General features: G+C 36.2%; 2 protein-coding genes across 3 annotated transcripts in view; one reads left to right on the top strand and one right to left on the bottom strand.

Annotated features, from left to right (window-relative positions):
* HERC4 (HECT and RLD domain containing E3 ubiquitin protein ligase 4) overlaps positions 1–2,576 on the top strand; it is a 117,569-nt gene extending 114,993 nt beyond the window's left edge. For both annotated transcript variants that reach the window (XM_008567088.1, XM_008567087.1), the window contains 2 exons: positions 824–926; positions 1,926–2,576. In XM_008567088.1, the coding sequence (XP_008565310.1) occupies positions 824–926; positions 1,926–2,134 (312 nt within the window). In that variant the 3' untranslated portion in view covers positions 2,135–2,576. The remainder of the gene's footprint in view (positions 1–823; positions 927–1,925) is intronic.
* Positions 2,577–4,008: 1,432 nt separating this feature from the next.
* SIRT1 (sirtuin 1) overlaps positions 4,009–20,719 on the bottom strand; it is a 25,305-nt gene continuing 8,594 nt past the window's right edge. Inside the window, exons 5-9 of the mRNA XM_008567085.1 lie at positions 15,462–15,609; positions 14,227–14,306; positions 13,256–13,442; positions 10,910–11,473; positions 4,009–6,100 (exon numbers count right to left, since the gene is read on the bottom strand). Coding sequence (XP_008565307.1) covers positions 5,772–6,100; positions 10,910–11,473; positions 13,256–13,442; positions 14,227–14,306; positions 15,462–15,609 — 1,308 coding nt within the window. The 3' untranslated portion in view covers positions 4,009–5,771. The remainder of the gene's footprint in view (positions 6,101–10,909; positions 11,474–13,255; positions 13,443–14,226; positions 14,307–15,461; positions 15,610–20,719) is intronic.

Below are 20,719 nucleotides of genomic sequence, written 5' to 3'. Positions count from 1 at the left end.
AGGAAAAAAAAAAAAAAAAAAAAAAAAAAAAAAAAAAAAAAAGAATAGAGATTTGCTTCCAAGATGGCTCCCTTACATGGCTGTTGGCAAGAGGCCTCTATATAGCACCATGAGGACAGGACTTCTCTACATAGTGTCTTCATGAAATGGCACCTGGCTCCCCCAAGAGTGAGGGAATTCAGAAGAGGGGGCTGAAGCCACAGAGTTTTTTTATGATGTAGCCTCAGAAGTTATATATTCCTCATACCCACAATATCCTAATGGTTACATAGGTCAGGCCCATTCACTGTGGGAGGAGGCTGCACAAGGGCATGAATACCAGGAGACAGAGCTCATTGGGAGCCATCCTGGAAACTGACTACCACAGAAAATTATTATTGTTACTCTTAGTTCCATGTTTTTTTAAAGGAGAGAGAGAATGTGAAATAGTTTGACTTATGTTCATGAATATAGGAAAAGGAAATTTTAATTATCACAGATAATTCCATGTTGAACGTTAACAATTCCTTAACATTTTAGTAATTCTAGTTTATCCTTATTTAGATACTCTCTTTTGAAGATGATAGTACAATCCTATTATACTCTTTGAAGTAGTGGGGAGTCATTTCTGGTGATTCACACACATTTTCTTCCCTTCCTCCTGGAACTAACTAATAGCTCCAAAATGCAGAATGCTCTGGAAATGATGGTGGGTAATCAATTGAATTGCATGAGTTTCAGACTCCTGGGCCATGTTAGTTTTATGTGCTAGGGGAGCTAGTTTGCCAGATTCAAGACAAAATTAATATCCCTTAATGTTAATAAAAGGTTTTGTTGTTTTTAGAATACAGAATACAAGGGGGAATATTGGGCAGAACATCCTACAATAAAAATTTTTTGGGAAGTATTTCACGACTTGCCATTGGAAAAGAAAAAACAATTTCTTTGTAAGTATTTCTAACTAGTTCCATATTTTGTGATACTGGAATCATAGTATTTTTCCAAGGAAGGTCTTGATTTACCTCTAAAATAGCATTGGTTCTTGTTATTTTGTTTGTTGATTCTTGCTATTGCATATTTTGTAATATAATGAACTATAACTGTGGTTATAATAAACTAGGATTGTAGAATTCCTTTTAGAATTTCTAAAAAGATCTTTGGAGTATAGCTGTTTTCTGTGTTGTCTTTTTCTCTTTGCTTCAGCAACAAACTTTGGGAGTTTCTGTAGAAAATAGAACTTGTCTTTTCCAGGCCTTTAGTTCCCTCATTTATGTCTTTTATCTGTTAAAATATGTATTTTTCTTTTTTTTGGTGGCTGGCCAGTTTGAGGATTTGAACCTTTGACCTTAGTGTTACAAGGCTGCAGTCTAACCAACTGAGCTAACCATTCTGAAATTTGTCAGAATTTATGTATCTAAATCAGTGACATTCCCTTGATATCCCTGCTATTGCCAAGAATATTTTTGGCAATCTTTTATTGAGAATATTGGCTAAGTTCTTTCTATATCATAAGGATGACAAATCATTATTCTTTGAAAGTGATTTGAGTTCTGTCTGCATGGTATAAATTTTTGATAAAAAATAGAAAAAAAATCAAAATCAGAACTGCATTTTGTATGTTGTTTATTGACTAGTTCTAAATGGCTCTTCCGAAAAGAAGGGCTCTAAAAATGTTTTTGTCAATGGCAATAGTCATTTATTGGTCAAACATTTATTAAACAGCTTCTGTGTGCCAATGTTAAGATTACACTTTTAAAGAAAAAATATTGTGTAGCTAGGTAGTTTAGTATGTTTCAAAAATCTTGTCTTCCACAAATACTGTAAGTAGGTTTCCACTTTAGAGCACATAATAACATAAAGCTTTGCTGCAGTTAAGTGTACTAAATATTACTTGTTGCTTGATATTGTTTTTAAGTGGTTGGCTGAATGATTTTTTTTCTTGGTAGTATTTTTGACAGGTAGTGATCGCATTCCTATTCTTGGTATGAAGAGTCTGAAACTAGTCATCCAGTCAACAGGAGGTGGTGAGGAGTATCTCCCAGTTTCCCATACCTGTTTTAATCTTCTAGATCTTCCTAAATATTCAGAAAAAGAAATTCTACGCTCTAAACTGATCCAAGCTATTGATCACAACGAAGGCTTCAGTTTAATATGACTTTGGAGTTGTTATAACTATTGTTTAATGCAAAAGCATTAAACTGTGTGTTTTCTTGTGGTGAATTCAGCAAGATGACAGATACTATTATAATTCTTACTTGCAAAATGTCCTATGCTGTGAGTATTCATGAAAGCCAAAAAATATCGAACATGAAGAAACCATTAATATTAAACTTATTGTACAGAATAAGTACATGGATTTTCCCCCATCTCCCAATAAACATACAAGTATTGTGAATACATTAAAGTTTTACTAAAATGAATTTTAAGAGTTTGAATATTTCAGAAATGATCCAGTGTGTGAGTGCATGGAAATGTTGCTTAATTTTTCTTAAATCACTGGGGTGAAAAACCTTTAACTTTGGCCTGCAGTAGTCATTTGATTATTTTTTCATTTTGTAAATAATGTTGTTTTATAATAAAATAGTTATGTTCTGATACCAGTAGTTTCCATGGTTGTAATTGAACTGAGCTTTTCAGGGATAAAAATTTTGATTTAAATCTTACTCTGAGAATCTATAAAAAGCAAAAACAAATAGCATGATGGAAAGTCTTTTCTTTTTTGAATAAATGTCTTTGTGCAAACCTAAATTACAAACAGGAATTATACTAAATAACTTGTAGTTCTTTCCTCTTCTGTGAATCCTCACATGCTGATATATGGGAGGTTGTTTACCAGAAAGCATGTTAATATTTAGTAGAAAGATCTTTGTCTCTACAGTTGCCAGTAATAGAAACATTGGCTACTATGAGAAACAATCAGTGGGTTATAGCTTTCCAAACTTTTGATGCTGCAGGTTAGTATTTAGTTAATTTTCAGTGCTTTAGAACTATTTCCTTGAATTTTAAAAAACATAAATCATAATAGTATGGTGCTGATGCTTAGTTATTAAAATGTAAAAGTGAATTGATACATGTGATTTTCTGCTATAATGCAAATATTTATTTTTTAAATTTATAAAAAATGCCATGAAAACTTCGCTTAATATTTAAACTTCCAGTGGTTCTCATAAGAATGTTGCAGAGGTCTCTTTAAATTTTGGATTGCTTGTTCCAATTCTTATAAATTTTGTACCTATTTTTTAATGTTTTATAGATGTCCACAATCTCATCTGCAATTCCAAAATCCAAAAAAGCTCTGGAAAAAATATTTTCCTATGTCATATTGCAGCAAAACCTGATCTGAATTGTTGAGGCTATTTATAATAGCCACTAAATGAGACAGTGACCCCCTTCATGGGTAAACCATCATGTGCCATTGATTAGGATATTATAGTCAGTGAAATAACTAACCAAGGGGGCTGGGAATAGCATAAATACTGGACTTTAAGTTAGGTTTTGCCAAGTATATAGCTTTACTATTAAAATGACTATAGCTTTCCTTTTAAAGTACATACTTGACCTTTTCCAATTTGTATAATGTAGACACATATCTTAAACAGATAATTTTCCTAGTACTAACAACAAACAGTATACCAGGGTGTTTACTTTTATCCACTGCAAAAGAGTTTGCGGGGGAGAGAAGTAGGAGATGTGGCAGCCGGCCTTTATATTGCATACTTCTTGAATTCACTACACCTCCATTTGCTATTGTCCCTCAAATCCCAAAGTCCTGGTCCCTCTGTCATATGACTTTGTCAAGTCCTTTGTTGGCCCTGCCCTGCCTTTTCCCCACATTTTACCTGGGAAGGCCCCTGGCCTAGAATGGTTGAAATATTAGTTTTGAAACATTTGGTGATGCACCATCTTCTACAATCAGCACCATCAGTGTTTGCAAAGTACTGAATGAAATGTAGGGTGAGGAGAAAGCTAATACAGCCCTCAAAGCTATATAAATTCTGAAAGATTTAAAAATTTATACCTTAAACAATGTAAGCTAACAGAAAAAAGTCAAATGACAATTTTAATAGACTTTGTTAAAACAGTGTACAAGTATAAAACACTGGTTTTGTATTTCAAAAGTTGGAGGAAGATATCCAGTCATTAAACAGTCTACAAAACATATGCCAGTAGATTACATAAAAGACTATGTACAATATAAAAAGAGCTGAAAACAGTCTTCACTGTAAAAATAATTTAAAACAAATTTTTCAATTTAAAATATCTATAGCACAAACACATCATGCAAATGGAAAACTAAATATACTGCATTCTTTAAAAGCCAAATAAATTCAGATTGAGACATCTTTTAGGTAGGTAAATGGCCATTCAATACAATTTTTTTCCTCTGGCAGTAATGATCCTAGCTGGGTATTTTATTTATAAAGAACAGCTGTGGTTCAAACCCTTTTTATTGTAATAAATACTAAAGCAACAAAGGAATACTTTATAATTTGGAGTAATGTTCGAAAAAGGTCTGGAAAATAAATGCTTACTGTGCAATTTTATAAAGAATGAACTTTTTTGAAAGGCTATAAGCTTCTGCAGCTGAGAAAGTTGATCTCTAGTTTTAAGGCAGGCTAAGCTTTAAATAAAGATATGTTACAAGAACTAGTTTCATTCATTTACATCATGTTCATCTCCATAATACTAGGCTAGCAGTTTGGTATTTATTACACCAAATCCGCCCAACAGGAGACATGTACTTTCTGGCTGAATTATATTATTAACATCTTATTACTTTGGAATTGTAATCAGGGTCCTGTTGCTCTCCTCAATGGGAAAACAGCAGTCCAAAATATTACACTCTCCCCAGTAGAAGTACCATTATTACAGATTCAGAAGCTTTGCATATTCACATCTTGGCAGTTTAATACTTGTGAAAAAGGATCAATACAAGCTCTACCACAGTGATAGGTATTTAAACAACAATGGCAAAGATTTCAAAACTAAGGGGATCCAGGCAGGCACCATTATCTCTAAAGCGACTGAAACATTTCCAAAGCATTTATTTGTTTTTCAGGTTAGTTTTATGAGCCAATATAGACATTAATTACTACATGTCTGCAGGAAGTACAAAAGCCATCTTAATTTGAACAATAAATATTCTTGGAACTCTTAGCACCAAGTCTTACTTAGAAAGTAGACAACTGAGTGCTCTCCCACATATTGCTGACTTCCTTCTATTCACATTGCATGTCATTTGAGATTTTTAAAAAGTTAGCTGCCACAAGTTTTGGAAAATGCCAGTGTTTAAAAATAGGTAATTGTGCTAAAGAATCAAAAGTTTAGCAGAACAAAGATTTTGAGGACTTCAAATCATTCAATGTTACAAAGAAAAGTGTGAAAATACCATTCTTTGGTCTAGATAAGCTGTTCCCTTTACATTAATTTAACATTCCAATGGCTTTTTGAAAACTTCAAAATGTTGAAACTTACTAGGCAAAAACAAGAAATAATATATACATATAGATGTATCATACAAATGAACCTTTAAAGAAAGTGAGTCTTAACCATCAGCTGATTAAAGATACTTAGTACCTTTCTTTAAAAAAAAAAAAAATTTAGTGTTGAGTTTACAAGTACAGAAATAATGAAGTTAAAAATTATCCATGAGAACAATCTATTTTACCAGTCTATAAATATTACACCTTCTGGTTTCCTTGCTCTATTGAGTTCACAAGTAAACATTCTTCTTGACATGCTAAAGTTCCTAATGCTGGTGGAACAATTTCCATACCTAGACAATTATTACATTATGATTTGTTTGATGGATACTTCATGTCTATTACTTCCTGTTTCATGGATATAGCTTCATTAACTGCTTCTTGATCACCTCCATCAGCTCCAAGTCCAGTTCCTCCAGCTCTCTCTAGAACATCTGCATCATCTTCCAAGCCATTGTAGAATTCTTCAATCTCACTTTCATCCTCCATAGGTTCTTCTAAACTTGGACTCTGGCATGTTCCACTATCACTATTACTGCCACAAGAACTAGAGGATAAGACGTCATCTTCAGAGTCTGAATATACCTCAGCGCCATGAAAAATGTAACGATTTGGTGGTAAAAACAGGTACTGATTACCTGAAATATAGTAATAAAAAAGAGAAATACTAGTTATTATCAGTTTTCTAAGACTAACTTGGTCTCACTGAGCAGTATGGAATTAAGTGTAGGTTCCAGCTGTGCCTTTTGTAAGTATCATTACTAGAGGCTACTACTATTAGTGTTTTTTAAAAACAAGGTGTAGGGCTGGCCCAGTGGTGCACTGGAGAGTGTGCCGCTTGGGAGCGGAGCAGCGCTCCCGCTGAGGGTTCGGATCCCATGTGGAGACTGGTTCCCGCTCACTGGCTGAGCGTGGTGCGGGCGCAACACCAAGGGTTGCGATCCCGTTGCCGTTCCCCGGTGTGGGCGCGACACCGAGGGTTGCGATCCCGTTACTGGTCAGTAAAAAAAAGACAAAAAGGAAAAAAAAAACAAGGTGTAGACAACTTAGTTCTGAGTTCAAATCTTAGTTTTCTCACTTACTAGCTTTGTAAATTTGTAGCGGTATCTCTCTGTGCCTCAATTTCCTCATTTGGAAAATGAAATAATTTTCACAATAACCCTAAGAGTTAAGTATGAAAAAAGGTAGAGAACATATTCAGTAAAGGTTACTTAAATAATTCCTTTGAAGAGATTTGTTGAAAATGAAATGACATATCCAGTGCAACCTATGATAGGATACCCAATTCATGTATGTTAAGGTAAATATTGCCATTTTTTTCTGCCTATTATAAATCTAAAATATTTTAAATATTTTGTCATTAATATCTTCACCACTTATTCAAAGTGTAGTCTGTGGACACTGGGAATTCTCAGGCCCTACCACCCACCACCTGAATCAGAATCTGTATTTTTTACAAAAGTCCTATACACATTAAAGTTTGAGAAGCACTGATCTAGCATTAGCATTGGACTATATCTTCTCCCAAATTGATATTCATAGTATATGAGGGTACTTCAAAAAATTCATGGCAAGATTTGTATTATTTTTTAATTGTATGAACTTTTTCCATGAACTTTTTGAAGTACAATCAAATAAGACTTATTTAACCTATGATGACAAGTAAAGTCCCCTCTGTTCCTCCCCTTAAACCATAAACCCCCAGGTCAAGAACTCCTCTCCTCTAAGATGTTCTAGTCTTAGAGCACCAATTTGAATCCCTGAATACTAATAGAGTTCTTAAAAGTCTACAGCACACTGAATCAATCCCAGGTCAAAAAAATTGTACATGAAAGGTGGGATTCCCTAAAACTTGATAATGAAAAGTTTTCTACCCTTGAATTCACAAGAACAAGTAGCTCCTACCTTAAGTCTATTTTCATGCACACTAAAGTTTATATTTACTGCACCATATCCAAAACTGAGTTAAAAAGCCTGGTTACCACATTTGTAGATGGCATGTCATTCCAGATACTTAGCATACCTAAGTTTCTCTTCAAAATGGCTCTTACACTTTTTGTTTTTTGGTTATGTTTTTTTTTGGGTGGCTAGCCAATACAGAGATTGAACACCAGACCTTGGTGTTACCAGCACTATGCTCTAACCAACAGAGCTATCCACCCAGCCACTATACTTTTTATTTTTGGCAGCTTGCTGGTGTGTGAGGATCCGAACTCTTGACCTTGGTTTAGAATACCCCACTCTAACCAACTGAGCTGACTGGCCAGTCCCACACCTCAAAACTTTTTTATACTGCATCATGACCCAGTCCTCAACCTGAAACAAAGTATATTATGTGTGACAATTCTGACCTAAACTCACAAAAACTGATGTCATAGTCCACTACAAATTACAGTGTAAAAACCACTCATTTTCTTCTGTTACACAAGAATGCGTACTGGTTTTTTAAGACAGCAGTATTTACATAGTTGGAGCAAGGAGTCAAATACAGTTGACCCTTGAACAACACAGGGGTTAGAAGCACCAAACCCTGTGCACAATCAAAAATCCATGTAGAACTTTTGACTCCCCAAAACTTTACTAATAGTCTACTGTTGACCAGGAGCCTTATTGGTAATAAACAACACATATTTTGTATATGTATTATATCCTGTACTCTTATAATATATTGTAAGCTGGAGAAAATATTAAGAAAATCATAAAGAAAAAATACATTTTACAGTACTGTACATATATTTATTTAAAAACCATGTGTAAGTGGACTCGCAAAGTTTAAACCTGTGTTCAACAGTCAACTGAACTTGCACTCCAGTGGCTAACAGAAAACCCCACCCGGCGCTTTTAACTGAGACATCTTTGAATCACTCCCACTCAAGTCCTTTAAGGAATACCCAGCACATGGCTGTCCTGCACTTTTCTTTCTATTGTTTTGACCCACACATCTAAAAAAATGTCTTTTTCTGTCCTAGGCCCCTGAAGTATTAAATAATCTATTTCTCAGCCCAAGGACCCAATATCTGTATGTTTTTGTGTTTCTACTTGACAGCCATCAAAGAAAGATTAAAAGTTTACCTCATCTATGCTTTCACTTCCTCCTTTTAACCTTGACCTCACAGACAGAAGTAGAAATAGATGATGACTATGGCTAACTAAAATGAGTGAAGTCTAACAGTCATTTGTTTTTAACAGCTACAACTTACACTCTTTACATCTTTTTAAATTTTTACAATTCTATAAAGTATGTGCTAATTTATTCCCATTTTAGGAATAAATTAGCACATACCTTATAGATTAGGAAACTGAGAAATTAAATAACTTTGCTCAAGATGCAGCTGAGACAACAGAGGTCTAATTCCAAAGCGTGTACCTGTAAGGCCTTCTACACTGTACAGTAAAACCAAGTGTAATATAAGAGATGATTCCAAGTTTACTGTTACCTGGGGCAAGGAGTTTTATATGTTTGACACCATCTGTCAAAAAGATGTTTAAGGAAACTTCGCACTCCAAAAGTCTTCCAATGTACAGGTAGATTTATATATTACTAAATCAGTAGCAATTTTTCTACTTCTAACTTCTGCCACATTTGCAAATATAAGTATTCTTGTATGCTTTTTTAGTTTCCCCTGGACAGACTTCCTCTACTTTTAACTCCCTACTTATTAAGAAGTTAGATGCTTTAGAAAGCCTTCTCTAACCTAATCTTTGAGTATTATCTACCTTTGGGTCATGTTTTTGTTCAAAACAATAAAGTGCTTTATTCTCCTTTGGCAGCGCCTGTGCTAAAATATGAATATTTATCACCTATTTTTATAATTATATACAAACATTAGTAGATTAACTTACCACAGTGCCTAGTATGGAAAAGGCCCAAAGGCTTATATTCAACAACTAAAATTTATTTACACCAAATGATTGGAACACTTCATTGTTTCATCTAAAATATGTCAGTTTCCAGCACGTATGGTAAATAGAATGAGACAATGTTCTAAGTTGTGCAAGACTGTTGCATCTAAGTTAAAGAGTACATATATATTTTTATACTGCTTAAATTAGGATTTTTTTCTTTTCCTTTTTGTCTTTTTTACTGACCGGTAACGGGATCGCAACCCTCAGTGTCGTGCCCATACTGGGGACCGGCAACGGGATCGCAACCCTCGGTGTTGCGCCCGCACCGCTGAGCGGGAACCAGTCTCCACATGGGATCCAAACCCTCGGTGGGAGCGCCACTGCGCTCCCAAGCGGCGCACTCTCCAGTGCACCACCGGGCCGGCCCTAAATTAGGATTTTTCACATATGTGCTACTACTTGGACTTATAAACATCAATTTCCAGAAAGCAGTTTCACCTATGTTAATACTAACTGTTAAAGACTTTGCACGTGTCAAAACAGGGTCTACATGGTATTCCAGAAATTCAGTGAGAAGAATCAGATGTTTTCTAGATCAGAGACAACACAACATAGTGGTTAAGGGGGCAAGCTCTGTGGATACCACCTGGAATCTAATCCAGCTCTTCAACTTCCTAGTTGTTACTTTGCATGAGGTACTTTACCTCTACGGTCCTCAGTTTTTCCACCTGTAGCAGAGAAGTAATAACAGTTTCTACTTTATAAGATTAAGATCAGATAATATATATGATAGAGTTTGGGTACGCTGTCCCCTTCAAAGCTCACGTTGAAATCTGATCCCCAACTTGGCAATGTTGGGAGCAGTTTGGATGATGGGGGTGGATGTCATGAATAGATTAATGCCCTCCCTGGGGGTGGGGGTAGTGAGTGAGTTCTTGCTCTATTAGTTCCCACAAGAGCTGGTTGTTTAAAGAAGACTGGCACCTCCCCTTCCCTTCCTCCCTCCCACCTTGTGATCTTGTGCCATGAGTAGAAGCAGCCTGAGGCCCACGCCAGATGCAGCTGTCCCAGAATCATAAGCCTATACGAAGTTATCGGATCTTGTGCCATGAGTAGAAGCAGCCTGAGGCCCACGCCAGATGCAGCTGTCCCAGAATCATAAGCCAAATAAACCTCTGTTCTTTATAAATTACCCAGTTTTAGCTATTCTGTTATAAGCAACAGAAACAAATATAGTATATACAGCAGCTGACCCACAATAAGCACTCAAATTTCAGTCAAATCTCAGCTAGAGCTCTCACGAGATAATGGGAGAGGATGCAATACCAACCCATTCGTGACTTAGTATCTATGTTCCCGACTCCTAGAGAAACAACACCATATAGAACACCGTTAAAATTAAACACTCTTTCTTCCCCACATTATGTAAGATACCACCAGACTTTACCTTTCCCTAACTTATGAACTTTATAGTTTCTCTAAACACAAATCGACTGTTCCACCCAGCTACATAAAGCTGCCCTATCAACTAACCTGCCAAAATTGTTAATTTCTTGCAAATATTTTGTTACAATGATTATACTTTAAAAAGCCTTTCTTACCATCAAGCCGCTTACTAATCTGCTCCTTGGCAACTCTATTGGGCCACAACTTTCTCACAGTTTCAGCAACCGAAGTTCTTTCACTGTTCTCTCCAGTATTGGAACTGACATTCTTCAAATCCGGATGTTCCAACTGTTCGGTAATACTTTCAGCGTTTGTAGTAGAAGTCTGTACTTCCTGTGATTTTTCTTCCATACAACTTTCTGATTCAGACACATCTAAATCATCAACATTACTCTTAGGTGCTTGGTCTGAAAGTGTGACAATCACTTTAGAATCTGGTGGTGAAATTCTTTCTGGTGAACTTGAGTCTTCTGAAATTTGAAGAGGTGTGGGTGGCAACTGTGACAAATGAGACAATTCTCTTTGTGTTCGTGGAGGTTTTTCAGTTATTTCTGAAAGCTTTACAGGGTTACAGCAAAGTTTGGCATATTCACCACCTAACCTATGACACAATTCATTAATTATGACATCACAGTCTCCAAGCAGCTCCACATCAAAATGCAGATGAGGCAAAGGTTCCCTATTAATTAATATCTGAGGCACTTCATGGGGTATGGAACCTAAAAATAGGGTGAAAAATAAAAATTAGAAAAAGGGAGAGGAAATTAAACCACAACAAATGCACCATGCAAAAACCTAGCAAGGACCTGGGCTCCAAATACTAAAAAGACAAAAAAAAAAAAAAAAAAAAAAAAAAAAAAAAAAAAAAAAAAAAAAAAAAAAAAAAAAAAAAGAAAAGAAACCCTCCACTTATACTTAACCAAGCCATTACATTTCATCAAGCTGTATTGCAGATGAGCAGTTCAACAAGCATATTCTAGAAAATTTCCGGTTCTGCTCCTGTTACCTGCTTACCGCTTAACAATCTTCTCAGACTTTGCCATTCTGTACCTCAATTTCCTTGTCTGTAGAATGGGTATAATAAGTTCTTTTCCACAAGGTTGTGGTGAAGATATTTAAATGAGTTAATATGTCACGTGCATAGAAGAGTTCTTGGCACATTAAGTATTAAAGTCATACAAATCTGTTCTACACTATTATAAACCTATGTTTACATTTAAAAAAATTATCTTTGCCTATCAGCATCACACTATTATACTACCCAAAAGAAAGCTTTTAAGGCAGAGAAAGCCTTTGAATTTGCTTTTTTATTTTTTTTTATTTTTATTTTTTTTTCCTTTTTGTCTTTTTTCGTGACCGGTAACGGGATCGCAACCCTCAGTGTTGCGCCCGCACCACGCTCAACCAGTGAGCAGACTGGTCTCTATATGGGATCCGAACCCTCAGCGGGAGCGCCGCTGCGCTCCCAAGCGCCGCACTCTACCAAGTGCCGCACTCTACCAAGTGCGCCACCAGGCCGGCCCTAAATTTGCTTTTTTAAACGAGGGCTTGCATATTAAATTTCCATGTTTCATTTCATTACAAATTGTCCTATATTCTACTTTAAAAGAATCTCACAGCTATTTAGGGAAGACTGAGAGTTAACTGCTAAAACCACCAGACATGAACTGCAGAGCTTGACTCCACATTCCTTCCAGCTATTTCCTCTGGCTACCTAATTGATTGACTACTGAGGTAAGGGTTTAATTCTCTGGTTAAAGGTTTGCACTATTGTCTCCTCTCCTCCTTCCTTCACTTATGAAAGGACATATCTGATGCAACTGAAATCTCTCTCTTACCCTCTTTCTCCCTGGCTTCCTCACTACAGGGTGAAAAAAGGTAGTATGAATACATGTACTAACAAAATTTTCCCAAAAATAGACTTAAATCATACATGAGCATTTTCATACACACAAACATCCTGGTTGGCAAGCTAGATCCATCTACCACCATTCTGACATGCCATGATTGTTATTATAAGAACTAATCATTTTGAGCCCCCAAATTCATCTTACATAAGTATATTACACTTCTATCAAGCTACACACCTGAACTTACTGTATATGAAATCAATTAAATTTGAAAGATCAATTGTAATCTTATCAAGACTGAAAATACATGAACTAATAAGGACTGTTTCATATCTGTATGTAAATAAACTGAAGCTAACCCCTGCCACATTCAAAACACATTCCATTAAAAAGTATAAATTGAACTGTTTCCCTTTAACTTTTCATATAAATTAGGATTAAAATTTGACATTACTTCTGTTTTGATAGACCGTCCACCCCCACCAAAATGTCAGATTCTTCTATCTTCATGAATAAGAATGCCATCTAAAAATAAAGTTTAGCTCTTCACCACTTTTAAACAGAAACAGAATAGGATCATTAGGATCTATTATACAGATCCACACCCATGGTGTTATACATAGAAATGTCCAGAAACCACCACTAACTTACTTGGAATGAGCGCGACTGGTCTTACTTTCAGGGAAGACCCAATAACAATGAGAAGATCAACTTCATCTTTATCATACTTCATGGCTCTATGAAACTGTTCTGGTAAATTTTCACCAAAAAAGACAATCTCTGGTTTCATGATAGCAAGTGGTTCGTCAGCTGGGCACCTAGGACATCGAGGAACTACCTGCATGTTCCAGATTTTGGTTGAGGTGGGAAAAGTGATGGGAAAGCTGAAGTTAGAAGTGGTCAATATTTCCACACTTCCTCAGAATACACTTCCGAATCAGCAAAGAAAACAGAAAAGCTGTGGCTAAACAGCAGGGAAAACTGGATACAACCTAAATATCAATTGCCAATGACAAGGTAGTTTATTAACATACAATGAAACATATACAGTGAAATACTATGCTGCTATTATAATACCTATGTAGAAGTATATTTGACATCCAATAGTCCAACGTATATTCTAAGAGGGAAAAAAATAATTATGTATACACATATATTGGGACTTAATCCTTTTTGAAAAACTATATATGCAGCTAATCACATAGGACATATTTCTGGATGATTTTTATTTTCTGCTACATTTTTTGGCAGCATGCATGAAATACTTTCAAATGTTTTAAACAATTAATACAACTAATTTAAGATTCTAAATCTGACAGGTACTAAAAGGGAGGGAAGGGAGACAAACTAATGTAGCAACACCTCCCTTATGATCTGGCTTTATTTTAGGCTTAGATATGAAGGAGCCAATTTCGTCATTTGAAGAGACATGGACCAATGTCTTCTACTTAAGGTATTGAAAGGTTCTTTGTATTTCATCAGATTTCCCAATGCTAACACACTTCCTTCTTGGATCTTTTTGTATCACATAAATAATTTTAAGGGGGAAAAAAAGGATGTAGGGGCAAAAGAAGAAACAAATCAGAGAGCGCACGATTCCTAAAATATGGATGATAAATTACCTGATTAAAAATATCTCCTCGTACAGCTTCACAGTCAACTTTGTATTTACAAATCAGGCAAGATGCTGTTGCAAAGGAACCTAAAAACAACCAACATATATACATTTATTAAAGGACTATTTCCACTGACCAGTTAGCTCAGATGGTTATAGCATGGTTCTGATAACACCAAATTTTCACCAAAATGATCCCTGTACTGACCAGCTGCCAAAAAATTATTTTTTTTAAAAAAGGGAATATGGGCCGGCCCGGTGGCGCACTGCTACAGTGCGCCGCTTGGGAGCGCGGCGGCGCTCCAGCCGAGGGTTCGGATCCCACATACAGACCGGTTCCCGCTCACTGGCTGAGCAAGGTGCGGGCGCAGCACCGAGGGTTGCGATCCCGTTGCCAGTCCGGTCCGGGCGCGACACTGAGGGTTGCGATCCGTTGCCGGACACGAAAAAAGACAAAAAGGAAAAAATAAATAAATAAATAAATAAATAAAAAAGGGAATATTTCCATTTCTTGTACATACCACAAAGATTATAAAATTTGACACTGGAAAAGTTAAAGACTTTTAAGATTTAAATAGACTGCACAGGAGAATCGGGATGAATAATTAAAATATATATACAAATATATATAAAAATAATAGTAGAAACGAATCCTCAATTGCTGAGATGTTGAGAGAATGATGCCTTCTAAAGCTACTCTTTTCAATAAAATAAACTAATTCCTGCAGTGCTAAAAGTCTGTGGAGTTGGAAGAATCCAATCTATTACATGGGCTCAACAGTTGTGTTTTCAAAACACTTTACAGATACTTAAGAAAATGGCCTGTTCATACTTATTTAGATTGAATGTCTTCTAAATTTCTGAATCCTGTACGTCTTAACTACTCAGATCCTTTGGTTTCATAAACTAAAGATGGAGAAGATGGCATATTTCTTCACACACAGCCAATACTACTTTTGTAACCACAAAATTATTTAAAATAATTGAATAGCAAGCAACTGCAATGTCTTTTGAAATCCAGACATACAACGATATCTGATTTTTTGTGGAATTAAGTGTAAAGGCCAACACTTCTGATTTCATTATTTCTGCATTCTACTCTTCTTGTTATCTGCAATTAATCAGATAATATGATTAAAGAATAATGCTTAATCTCCATTCCTGGATGGTAGCCTGCTTTCTAATACTGATCTTTCCTATAAAGCTAATAAATTACAGAGAGCCATTCTGAAGTTTACTAACCATGACACTGAATTATCCTTTGGATTCCCGCAACCTGTTCCAACGTATCTATATTCTGAGTATAGTTGCGAAGTAGTTTTCCTTCCTTATCTGACAAGGCTATGAATTTGTGACAAAGAGATGGTTGGAATTGTCCAGGATATATTTCCTATATGCAAAAGGTAGAGAAAAGCTTACATTAATGAAGTAAGTATAACAGATGTCACAGGTTTCACATAAAACTACCAATAATTCCCCATGTATAAATTTTAAAATAATGAGCATTTTAAAGCAGGTAGATGGGTGCAACACACACCTAAAAAAAGGATTGTTGCTGTAATATGTACAAAACTCAGCAATTGGTGAACTTGGCCCCCTTGATGCAAAGGTAACATCGACCCATAAACATCTCTAATAAATGTTAATAGATATTTTAATAAAAGTCAGAAGTAATACACACCTTAGAGTATCTAATTTTTGTTGGCTGCAAATTCAGGTTTTCTTTAAGGAAAAAGGGGAAAAGTTTAAACTGAAATTACAGATAAAGGTATGGTGACTTGTCTTTATTAAACTAAAAAAAGGAACCGTCAATGTAAGATATTAAAAAAATATTTCCTTGATTCATCATTCATTATAAATAATCACCCTGGAAGTTTAAAGCTAAAGTTTTAATTCCTTACCAAAATTGTTTTCCTTCCATTGCACAGGCACATACTGGTATAGTAATAGAGTTGCTCATGAATGCTGAGTTGCTGGATATTGTGTGTGTGTTTTTCCCCCCAAATAATGCTTCAATGCTGTTTCTTCTTTAAAAACAAAGAATTCAGATATACACATGGCAAAAAGATCAGAGAGAGAGTATCAATTTTGGTCCTCCCAACTTTTGACAGTGTTTTTTTTATTAAATTTCATTTAGTAAGTGACTATGGCAAAGGAAGTTTCTTCTCTACTTTTTTCTAGTAGAAGTAGTAATGCTATCCTCTACTTACTTCCTTACCATTCATTACAGGTTCTAACCTATCATAATCAAAAACTAGACACAACCATATATCCATCAATAGGGAACTGGTTGTATAATTATGGTACATCCATAATAGCTGAGTATGCAGCCGTTAAAAAGAATGAGGGAGATCTAGATGCACCGACCTGGAAAATGGTCCATGACGCACATGAAAAAAGCAAGTTAGTCACCAATGTGTGTAGTTTTTGTTTTTGTTATTAAGCAAAAATGGAAATTATATGCACATGTATATAGACGGCCATATAAACAATCAAATCAGGAAGGATACAAACAAGCTGTAAACAGAGGCAGGGGTACTTTTTCACTTCTGACACTATACAAAAAGGTTTAATGATGAAATTAAAGATGACTTTACTTTTTACCTATTTAATATTTCAAATTTACTTTTAAAATGTTATCTACCACACAAGCAGGATACCTTCTAGGTAAAACTTAATAATAAGCTAATCCCATGATAACTACCACGTACATGTCCATATGCTGCTAAAAATTATTATGCAAAAACCCCAAAATTTTGCCTTACATTCAAATGTTTATCATAAATAAACTTCATGAAAACCCCTTGCAATTTAAGAAACAATAATGTAGGAAGAAGTAGCAAGTAAACAGCTTATTAAAGTCAATGTTTATAGAAAATCAAAAGCCACATTATGATTTAGAATATTAAGTTATGGTATGTAAACCACTGTTTTCTCCCCAGGGTGCTTCGTTCTAGTACAGCTGACCCTTGAACAACACAGGTTTGAAGTGTAGATAGGTCCACTTACAACTGGATGTTTCAATAAATATATTGGATAAGTTTTGTTTAGGTGTGTCATGAATGCAGGTTACTTTACTACTTAAGCAACGATGTGCAGCACTCCCTCACTCTCCTCCCCTGCTAGGGTCACACAACCCGGGGGAAAGCAAGGGAGTCAAAAGTTATGGAGAGATTTTTGCCATGGTGCAGGCAGGGGAGTTGACAGTGCACCAACCTCTGCACTGTTCAAGGGTCAACTGTATATAATACATATAACATACAAAATATGTGTTGACCAACTGTTATCTGTAAGACTTCTGGTTAACAGTTAGCTATTAGTAAAGTTTTGGGGGAGTCAGAAGTTATTCTCAGATTTTCAACAATGTGGAGATCTGCGTCCCTAATCCTCACATTGTACATTCATGAGATTACACATCCTGGTAAAGCCCCTTCTGAAAAATAGCTTTTAGAGTATTTTAATCAATATTTGAATAGCCTAGGCAACAGATAAAATAGGATTTAAAGTAGGAAAAGTGATAACAGCATGCCAAACAGAAGAAGAAATGACTAATCCCAAGGGATGGTCAAAGAGCAAGATTATCAAAACTCCACCCTCCTTGAATTAACTGTGTGCAATGTTCCCTCCCCCCTTTTTTAAAGGGACGGTAAGAAACACAAAGATGTGCGGGACACTAGGCTTAGCTCTACACTCCAGTTTCCTTTCATGTTCAGTCTGTAACAATTCAAGGTAGTTTACCCTTTAAAGTTACAAATCAGTTCCTATACTTGGAGATATCTTATGGACGTTCTTGTTTTCTTTTATAAGCCTACATTTTCTGTGTGAGAACCAAAATGACTTGAGCCTTATCTTTGTCTATTTCCTTTTAAATACAAAGTAGACCATGTCTAAATTATTAGATTTAAATATAATGCTCAAACTAAGGGATAAAACCTAAAATAGAAAAAAAAAGTTACTCTACAAGGACTGCTTTAATAGGAACCACTCCTAAAACAGGCTCTTAACATGAAGCCTGCTAACAGCCAGATCACTGGGGATCTGTGACATGCTATCCCTGTTCTAAGCAAGACAGGCCATCCCAGATCTGAACACCCTAAAGCCCTTTTGCAGAACCAATCTTGAGGGCTAGGCCGTTCTGTTATTGTCATATGGATCCTTATAGATTGAGTAAAAGCAAAGCTGGGACCAAAGGCCCAAAACACTACAAAAATAAACTCTGCTTCCACGCAGCTGTGTCTGGAAACATTCAAATAATCCAGGAATTGGCCACAGGCAACCAGTGTGGTCAACACAAAAGCTTAAAGCTTAGGACTACCTGATACAGCGTGTTTTCATGCAGAAAATGGCTTTTCTTAAGACACACTATCTGCTTTCTTCCCCAAATTTCTAGCAATATGCCTAGAAGAACCCCAGTCAAAGGCAGGGGTTTAACTGCAGCCCCTCAACACTAGAAAGGTTCAAAATTTTAGAGATGTCAATATATGCTAATACCTGCTCCTACGGGAAGTAGAGTTGGTAAGAAACCAAAACCTAAATTCTCCATGCTACCAAAAAGAGAAATAAAAACATCAATCCGGGTAAGGAGAATCCCTATCTTGTTTCATTCATTCCATAAAACCACACTTGAATAGACTACTCAGTATCTTGATTAAAATACTTACTACTATAAAATCAAGTTAGTCACCTGACAAAGATATTCAACTTTTTTTTTTTTTTAATGGGAACGCATGGGTCAGCACACTTTTTCCATACTAGGACAGCATTTAGCAAATATTTTGGACTTTGCAGGCCATCCAATCTCAGGCCATATGGTCTCTGTCACAACTACTTGGCTCTGCCACTGTAGTGCAAAAGCAGCCACATACAATATATGAATAAATGAGCATGCCTGTGTTCCAATAAAACTATATTTATGGAGATTGACACTAGAATTGCATATAATGTTCATGGGCCACAAAATATTATTCCTTTGAATTTTTTCCAGCCATTTAAAAATTAATTCTTAGCTGGTGGGAGGGGGGAGGAGGGTGGAACCAGAGAGACGTTGGTCAAAGAACACAAAATCTCAGATAGGAGAAGTTCAGGACATCTATTGTACAAGATCATGAATAGAGTTAATAACACAGCATACACTTAATAACGGCTGAGAGTAGATCTTAAGTGTTCTCACCACAAAAAAATGGTACGTGAAGTAATGAATTTGTTCATAAGCTTGATACAGCCATTCCATATCATATACATATATCAAAACATGTTGTACACCATAAAAACACACAATTTTTATTTGCCAATTTTTATTTATTTATTTATTTATTTTTGCAGCCGGCTGGTACAGGATCCAAACCCTTGATCTTAGTATTATAATACTGTGCTCTAAACAACTGAGCTAACCAGCCAGCCCTATCGATTCTAATTAATTAATTAATTAATTCTTAGCACTCAGGCTGTACAAAAAATAGGCAGTGGGCCATGTTTAGACTGAGGCCACAGTATGCCAATCCCCACATGAATCTAACATAAAAGAATTCTAAGTAGTTAAGCTATTAGTTACCACTTGAAGAACTTTTAGTATGTACCAGGCATAACATGAGCACTTTTATTTCACCTTTATTATAATGCTGTAGATAAGGCTGAGGGCTGGGTTTTTACATATTTAAATGGTTGTAAAGAAAAACAAAGAACATGTGACAGAGACCCCATGTGGTCCACAAAGCAGGCCACATATTTACTACTTGGTCCTTTCCTGAAAATTTTACTGACCCTGCCGTAGACATCTTATACACACATTTTGCAGATGGAAAAAACCAAAGCACAGAAATAAGTTGCCATTTTGGTCATAAGAGCCAGTAAACAGCATAGCTATCACTCAAACCCAGTTTTAATACTTAAATCCAGCTCTTAATCACTGAGCAATACTCACTACCTTTTCAATTTTTCATCTTTCAACCTCAAGTTTCCTATTTTGCTTTTAGGCTAAGCACCATTTCTATTACATACTGCAAACTAGTCTAACTGACTAAGACTAGCCTATACAAGTCTAGTAAATACACCTCATTTTGCTCACTTTCATGGGATTACTAGAGGCTGGAATTCCAGTAAACCTAATATAAAAACACGACACTCTTCAAGAATATATAATATTACATGGGCTGGCTGTTAAGCTCACTTGAGACAGCATGGTGCTGATAACACCAAGGTCAAGGGCTCAGACCCCGAACTAGCCAGGCACAAAAAACAAAAACAAAAACAAAACATATTTCCCATAAACCAATATGAAAATGAAAAGCACCCAAATAGGGGAAAAATGGGGCCGGCCTGGTGGCGCACTGGATAAGTGCGCCGCTTGGGAAGCGCGGTGGCACTCCCGCCCGTGGGTTCGGATCCCACATACAGACCGGTTCCCGCTCACTGGCTGAGCGAGGCGCGGGGGCAACACTGAGGGTTGCGATCCCGTTGCCGGTCCCCGGTCTGGTACGGGGGCAACACTGAGGGTTGCGATC

Source organism: Galeopterus variegatus, unplaced genomic scaffold (genome assembly GCF_000696425.1).
Source record: "Galeopterus variegatus unplaced genomic scaffold, G_variegatus-3.0.2 Scaffold293, whole genome shotgun sequence".
Taxonomy (NCBI): Eukaryota; Metazoa; Chordata; class Mammalia; order Dermoptera; family Cynocephalidae; genus Galeopterus; species Galeopterus variegatus.
Note: the sequence above shows the minus strand (reverse complement) of the source record. Positions and strands in the feature narration are given on the sequence as shown.